Source organism: Typha latifolia, chromosome 4 (genome assembly GCF_019914945.1).
Source record: "Typha latifolia isolate L0001 chromosome 4, TyphaL0001v2, whole genome shotgun sequence".
NCBI classification, from domain to species: Eukaryota; Viridiplantae; Streptophyta; class Magnoliopsida; order Poales; family Typhaceae; genus Typha; species Typha latifolia.
In genome coordinates, this window is record NC_133089.1 from 5,770,795 (window position 1) to 5,778,352 (window position 7,558).

At 38.3% G+C, this 7,558-nt stretch overlaps 1 protein-coding gene across 4 annotated transcripts; it reads left to right on the top strand.

Annotated features, from left to right (window-relative positions):
- The first annotated feature begins 695 nt into the window (after positions 1-695).
- On the top strand, positions 696-5,984 carry LOC140786444 (bZIP transcription factor 46-like). Of its 4 annotated transcripts, none has more exons than XM_073134890.1 (6): positions 700-781; positions 1,124-2,146; positions 2,558-2,629; positions 2,999-3,028; positions 5,141-5,238; positions 5,605-5,984. In XM_073134890.1, the coding sequence occupies exons 2-5, from the start codon at positions 1,220-1,222 to the stop codon at positions 5,213-5,215; spliced, it is 1,104 nt and encodes a 367-aa protein (XP_072990991.1). In that variant the 5' UTR covers positions 700-781; positions 1,124-1,219; the 3' UTR covers positions 5,216-5,238; positions 5,605-5,984. The 4 variants fall into 4 exon arrangements, with proteins under 4 accessions (XP_072990989.1, XP_072990991.1, XP_072990988.1 ...); XM_073134889.1 differs by lacking the exon at positions 700-781 and adding an exon at positions 835-1,040; XM_073134888.1 differs by having other exon boundaries at positions 696-781; positions 5,141-5,984.
- The last annotated feature ends 1,574 nt before the right edge of the window (positions 5,985-7,558 follow it).

A 7,558-nucleotide genomic window follows, 5' to 3' on the forward strand; every position in this document is an offset into this window, starting at 1 on the left:
CAAATTGCTATTATATCCTAATCTAACCCCTCACGCTGCTAACTTCATCCGCGCGTGCGTCAAACTCCTAGTTAAATAAATAGGAAATTTGTATTTAATATCATGTCTCTTAGTGAATTTGTGATTTACGGCATGTATTTTAATTATTTATAAATCGAATTTTATATTTAAGTAATATATATATATATATTATACTTTGTTGTTAGATCTGTTAATTAAATTTAACTAAAGTAATTTTACTAGAAAAATTTAATATAATACCATTAACAAACATATTTTGACTTTAAAGAGAGGAGAAGATAAAGGAAAGAGAGCATTTTAGTTATTTTTTAAAAAAATATTAAGTTGATGGAATCTTTTTTTAATGCCATATGCGGTATGGCCAAACAGTGTTAGCATAAATTTAACTCAGGATATTTTTTTTTTTGTATACAAAAAGACCTAAAACATAGGGCTTTGTAAATTTAGGAAACAATAGGGTGTAAATCACAAATTAGTTGAAAGGCAGGGTAGGTAGGGTAGGGTGTTAAAGGTAAATTCCGTAAATAAATAAAGTAAATCCGACCGTCCTTGATATTTGTCGGGTTGTCGATCCGACGGTAAAAGGTGCTCAAAATGTCTATCTCTTATTGGTGAATACGTCACATCGCCTTAACTCAGAGTTCTCAAAACTCGCCACGTTTCCATTAGTTTACGCGCAGTCTCCATTTACTCTTAAATCAGGACACCTGTCCCTCCCTCCTGACCCCGATCAGCAGCACCAACAGCATACTGAGAGCAGGTACTTTCTCTCCTAAATCCATGATAAGTATACAAAATTATCTTTTTAATAGTGTCGGGAAAGTAAATTAACTACCACTCCTAAGCTTCTTAACGGAAGAAGGAGGACATGATGCTTTAATTATTCGGCAAGAGAAAAAGGGGAAATTTTTTTCTATTTTTGGCAAGTAAGATCTCCTATATTATACTCGTCCTGCAACTCCCGGGATAATGCTTGCTGCTGGAGAGTTCTTGCTTCCCTCTTCTTTAGGAAAGTAGAGGTTAGGGTTTTCTGGAGCTTGATCTCTTTTTAAAATCCTTGCTGGCTTTCCTGATCCCATTGGTGGATTTTTGTGTGATTCAGGGTTTGGTCTACAAGGTGTTTGCTTTATTCCCGGAAAGAGAGTTGATTGAGATAGACTATTGAGAGAGGTGGAAGTAGGAAGATATCATATCAAGAATGGATTCGAAGAACATAGGCTTTGATTCACGGCAGGGATCGATCTATTCCCTGACCTTCGACGAGTTCCAGAGCACGCTCGGGGGCGCCGGGAAGGACTTTGGATCGATGAACATGGACGAGTTCCTCAAGAACATCTGGACCGCCGAGGAGACCCAGGCGATGTCTTCAACCCTCGCCGGCGTCGGAGCTGGAACCGGCCTCCAGAGACAGGGCTCGTCGCTGACACTGCCGCGGACGATTAGCCAGAAGACAGTTGACGAAGTATGGCGCAATCTCGTGACGGAAAATGGTGGTCAGGAGTCAGCAGCTGGCGCCCCTGAGTTCCATCACCAGCGTCAGCCGACTCTCGGGGAGATGACACTTGAGGAGTTCTTAGCCAGAGCTGGGGTGGTGAAAGAGGATCTGGCCACATCAGTGCTTGGTAGCAACAGCAATAACAATAGTAACAATAACAATAGCAATAGTAGGAGTGATCTGTTCTATGGAAACTTGCCAAGTTCATATGATACTAATAGTGGGCTTGCTCTTGGTTTCGGTCAGACTGGTCGGAGTAATGGAAATGAAGTGGCTAATCCAGTTACTGGTCCCATGGCTGGTTTTGGGCAGCCGCAAGAGAGCAAAGGGGGAGGAGGGCTGGGGATTGGGAATCCAGTGATTAATAATGGGCTGATGTCAGGGATGGTTGGCTTGGTGAGTGCTGGAGTGACGGTTGCAGCAACAGGAGGGTTGCCTGCAAACCATATGAGTTCAAATGGGTTTGGAAAGGAGAATGGAGATGTGTCATTGTCGCCGGTTCCATATGTGTTTAGTGGAGGTTTAAGGGGAAGGAAATGCGGCGGTGCTGTGGAGAAGGTTGTAGAGAGGAGGCAGAGGAGGATGATCAAGAACAGGGAGTCAGCTGCTAGATCACGTGCACGTAAGCAGGTGCATGTTTTTGCCTTTCATCGTGCTATATTTTGCTTCAAATCCATCATTTGGTTCTAATCTGATTGCTTCTTTGTTTGTAATGGTTTATTTTCTTAGTTGTCTATCTTTGTATATTTGCATGCCTTGGGTTTAACAAAGTGAAAAACTTCTTTCTAATGAATTCATTGTGGTAGCTGGTTAGCTGGAATAATTACTATTACAGTAACACATACTCTTTTGATCAAACTTCCCCACAAATTTCATTCAGCTTGGAAATGTGGTCTCCCTTTTTGCTATGTTGCACAAGTGCTTGCATATGATGCATGAGATATCCCACTATCTTAGATTGCCAATGAAACTTGTATAATGTTAATCTGTGAACTCAGATATTTATCATAATTCTATTTTGCTATCAATTCAACGTGGCAGGCTTATACGATGGAGTTGGAAGCTGAAGTAGCAAAACTTAAAGAACAGAATGAAGAGTTGCAGAAAAAACAGGTACCTTTATTTGATTTGATGTCCTTAGTCAGAACTGGATGAATTCATGAAATTTTTCTTCAATTTGTTGAAAACTGACTGCCATGTGATTCTGGTCATTTCCTCCTGGGATTTTGGTGCACTCAGCAATGTGTTGTATATACTATTATACTCCATTATGATTTAGGTGGCATCATCAGTCAATGATGCCGGTCTATTTTGGAGTTCTTGAGAATTTAAAAGAAAATTTTGGATGATATCCCTTAGGAAATACTAGTTCTTATGTGCACTTTCATTAACAATAAATAGCTTGAATTAGTTCCACTGGACAGTATCTTCTTCTTGAGACATGACATTTCAGTAAAACTAAATAATGTTATAAATGTGCAGGTTGAGATGCTGCAGATGCAAAAGACTAAGGTAATTGTTTTTGTCATGTTTGAGCCATTAATGATTTATTCTATATATGTGATGCATTTTGCCAGTAATGCTTAGTTTTTATTAAATTTGAATCTTATATCTGTTTACTACTTTCATGAGAATGTCCCAAAAACTCACTTAGAAAGTTGTTCATTGTTATTGTTATAAATCGGGTATTATTTCAATCATTTTAGAGGATTGCTGTGTGTATATAATTTATATATATGCGAATTAGCCAGCCCCAAAATTTTAGTTGTCGTGTTAGTTTTTTTTTATTTTTATTTTTTATGCAGTCTGTTTTGCGGGAGTGCGGGCAAGAAAAATGATCCTTTCCTAGGAAAAAAGAGCTTCAAGAGTCAGTATTGGAAATTGATAACCTATCCAAATTTCAAATCATACTTTGGGTCTTACTTCTTTAATGTGAATTGTTTGCTAAGGGCTTGTAAGTGATATACTTTGAGATTGATCAGCTTGTAGCTTTGTCATAAATTGTTATTTAGTTTAGACCTATCTTCCAACTTCTCTTTAATTTATTTGCTTTTGCATGGTAAATCGGCTTATTGGAGAGTTCAAGATTTTCAAATTCATTAGCCATTAAAACAAAGTTCATCTGTGGATTCTAAAGTTTCCAAACTATCTGTGTCAGGATTAAATTTACTACTTTATGGGCAACTTTCTTGAATAATTTATTTATTGTTTCTTTCTAGTAATAGTTTCTGAAATCCTAGTACTTTTATTACGATTTTCTGCCTCACAGTTGGAATATATTATTTCTTTGCTTCATATCACTAAATTAATTAATGGAATCTGTTGATTGTGCTTACTATGTATTAATCACAAATAGTTTAATCACAGTCCTGCCAGCAGCACAGGTAGTGGTAATCCCCTAAAGGCACAAGCTGTAGTGGTGTGGTATGTGCCTAAAATTAGAAGTTATACAAGGAATTATGAAATCCTTCCCTTTTGCATTGTTCTTACTATCAAATTCCAATCACCCAACAGTTCATGGTGAAGTTTAGGTTTCTCTGGATGTCTCTGTTGTGACAATTTTGAATCTGCACTTTCCTGCTCCTTCAGAATCACAAAAGCTTGCATGAAACTGATAATAGATATTGGTAGTAATATGACGGTTGAAAGAAGTTATTATCTCCAAAGGCAACATAATTTTTTATATGATCTTGTTGTTCCGTTTTTTCATATATAAAGGAAATTCTGTGTATCTAAGTAGAACAGCTGGTTTAAAATCAAATCTGATTGAAAGTTTCCTCAGAAGCTGAGATATGGAATTTCAAGAGTCAAAACTTGTTGGAGACCAATTTTCTTCACTTTAAATGGTAGAATCTTGCTGTAGCTTATTAAGTTTTGTTAAATAAGCAATTACTCTAAAAATTTAAGTTGATAGATGACGGACCAACAATGCATATTATAACTTTAACACGTTCATTATGTGTGGTTCCTATACACCACATGTGAATAAAACAAAGACAGTGGAGTGTGCAGCCTTCCACGCACAAAAATAAATAATAGAAAATATAGATTAAATGGGACTACACGAGATTTAAATTTCAGACTTCTAAAAATTCTGGCTTTATCAAGTTTAGGCTAATTGACTAAGAAACTTAAGCTGATAGATAATGAACCAATAATGCATATTATACATTTAACAAATTTAGGCTTATCTTACCCTATTACACTATCTGGAGGTTTCTAATTAATGTATAATGAGTTTTAAAATTTTAATAAGCACTTATGTGTACTTGTGTGATTTTAATGTATAATCATTATGGCATTAAAGGTTTCAAGATTAAAGATCTTGATGTCCAGCAGTCTAGGTGGAATTACTATTGTTTCTTGAAATTATGTTAAGATCCTTCTAAACCCTAAACCTTAAACCCTGGAAATGAGGGGGATATGTAAATCATAACTATGCAATGGTAGTAATTTAATGAAGTTATTTCAGTCCATCAATCATAACTTAGAATTCTTTTTTTTTTCATCTCTTAGTTTTGCAGTTTTAGGTAAATGCATGCTTGCCTTTATGCAGCTGGAAATTTGCACTAGATATTGATTAATTTTATGTCTTAAGAAAGAGCCTTAATGTGATGTCAACAGGTACTGGAGCTCATCAATCAGCCACGTGGGCTAAAGAAACGGAGCTTGGAAAGAACACAAACAGGCCCCTGGTGAAATGAGGTGTGGGACTTGACATGGTATGCATATATTGTGTTAGGATGGCAGTTGTATATATAATGGGGATTTGCGTCCTCTGTTGTAAATCAGATAATACCAGACCTATCATCTAGAGTTAAGCTTCCCATCTGTCTGTATCTTAGTTTGCTCCTCCTTTCTATATTTGGTCCTGGATAAATTCACGGTTTTTGCTGCTTAGGGCTAATTTCCTTCATTCCCTCTGGGTGATGCATCTCTCTTTGAATAATGCCCATTATACTTGATCCTTCCTCTTGAAATCCTTTTTGATGGGTACTGAACACGTAGGCTTTCTATTTGGCATCATGTAGCATTACAGTTTGTTTGGAGTAAAAGTCATATAACTGCAGGGTGTGGTTGTATTGCAGTCTAACTTCCGTCGTTGTCATGCTGCAATTCTCAGCACCAGGTATTTGAAGCACTCCTGTGTCTAACTTTTGAGAGGTTCCTTGCTTTTTTCTGTCTTCTTCGAAGTCTCTCTAGCTTGGCTGCTCTTGCCTGTGAATTCCAGTGTCATCTGAACTTGTTGTGGGGCATCTTCTGGTTATATCGTTAGATTAGAGTTCACCTTTGCTGTGTATCTTGGTGGCTTCTAGGTTGTTTCCTGATGGTTGTTAGGTGTATGATCAATAAGAAAGGTGAAGGTATGTTGAATTTATATGTAGGCTTATGTTGGACTCTTGTGTAAGCTTGAGATGGGGAGCTTCTTTCTCTTTGTTATTAATAGTATGTGGGTGATTTACTAGAACTTTTTTTTTCGAACTTCCGTTCCCCTCTCAGTTTCTTTTGTATTTCTTAAAAAATTCAGAGTTATATGCAGATTAAGTAATTGGGCACAGTTAACCGTAGAATAAATTAACCTAAGAAGACATAAATACACATTGATAAATTTTATGAGCAGAGTAGCCCATTCTGAATATTCCCTACAATTTGATATAATCTAATATATGGAGATGATTTTTCAGGATCACAGTTGAAAAGGAAATGTTTCACATAGCTCAAATTTTGGGGGGAAAAAAAGAAAAGGAATGAAGTTAATTAATTGTTATAATTTAAAACGAGCTTGATTCAGGCCTACTTCGTGTAAAATTTAATTTTTATTTCAACCCAAATCGAAACCGCGTTGATGTTTTATTTATTATTATTATTATTATTTGAGAAATATTATTTTCGATTATTTTGACACTTAGCCAATAAAAATCTCAGATCTTTTGAAACTTACGGCGTGTGGCCCGCACCCCAAACTTGAGACGCTGGGTGCGACAACGTGTCTGGTTGACATGTCGTTGTGGTTTCTGGCTCGAAAGATACCAAGCAATTACGTCACAAGTGGCAGAGGCTTTTTTCTTTTCTTTTTTTTTATCTTTTTCTTTTTTGTTGATAAAAGGTCAGTTCAAACTTCAAACGGCAGAGAATTACTTCGAGAAAATATCCTCACGGTTACCAAAATAGCAGTCAAGGAAGCTACTCTCCTAGCAGCGGGTAATCTATCTATATTTTGCAAGCCAAATTGCATAAAATTTCACTCTGCAGTCTACTTGGCACCCCCTAATTGGTCTCAAAACCGATTTAGTCGCCTATTACCTCCTGCCAAATACTTGAATGCAGGAAATTTCTAAACCCACGGTTGCATAAGATCTGCTGTCTATGTAGCGGACCAAGTTCATATCCATAAAAATCAGCCACCAACCAACTCTAGCTACGGCTCGCAAAATAAAAGAGCGGCTCGGGCTTGGCTCGACTAAAGCTCGAGCTCGGCTCGGCTCGGCTTAGTTAGAATTGAGCTGAGCCTGAGCCGGTTTAGATGGCTCGAAAAAAATTTCGAGCCGAGCCTGAGCTTGGAGCTGGTTCGGCTCGATAGGCTCGGTATGAAATAGTTTCTTTCTCACAAAACCCTAGTTCTCAAATCTGAAATCCCAACTTCCCTTCATGATGACAACTCTCTCAAACCGCTAGCTCAACTCGCATCGTCCTTCTCCACTGCAGCTCGCCTCCTCCTCCCCCTTCGGCAACGACAAGCCGACTCCTTATCATCCTCCTCAAATCACCGCCCCATGCTCGTCTTCCTCCTCAACCTGCCGCCTCATCCTCCTTAAGTTGCCATCTCGTCGTCGTCCTCCTCCTTTGCCAAGTAGGGGTGTAAACGAGCTGAGCTTGAGCGAGCTAGGCCCAACTCGGTTCGGCTAGAGAGGTAGAAAATCTCAGCTCGATTCAAGCTCGATTCGAGCTGGAAAAGTTGAGCTCGACTCACTAGGGAGGATTTGGGGCCGGGCATCGATGAGGCGACGAAGTAGGGGGAGAGCTTTGGCATTGTCACCGCAG

Bases quoted from the DNA above. Each gene is read 5' to 3' on its own strand.
- LOC140786444 (XM_073134888.1), top strand. From the start codon at position 1,220: ATGGATTCGAAGAACATAGGCTTTGATTCACGGCAGGGATCGATCTAT. The intron at 2,630-2,998 runs GTACCTTTATTT...ATAAATGTGCAG, and splicing joins AAGAGTTGCAGAAAAAACAG to GTTGAGATGCTGCAGATGCA. The intron at 3,029-5,140 runs GTAATTGTTTTT...TGATGTCAACAG, and splicing joins TGCAGATGCAAAAGACTAAG to GTACTGGAGCTCATCAATCA.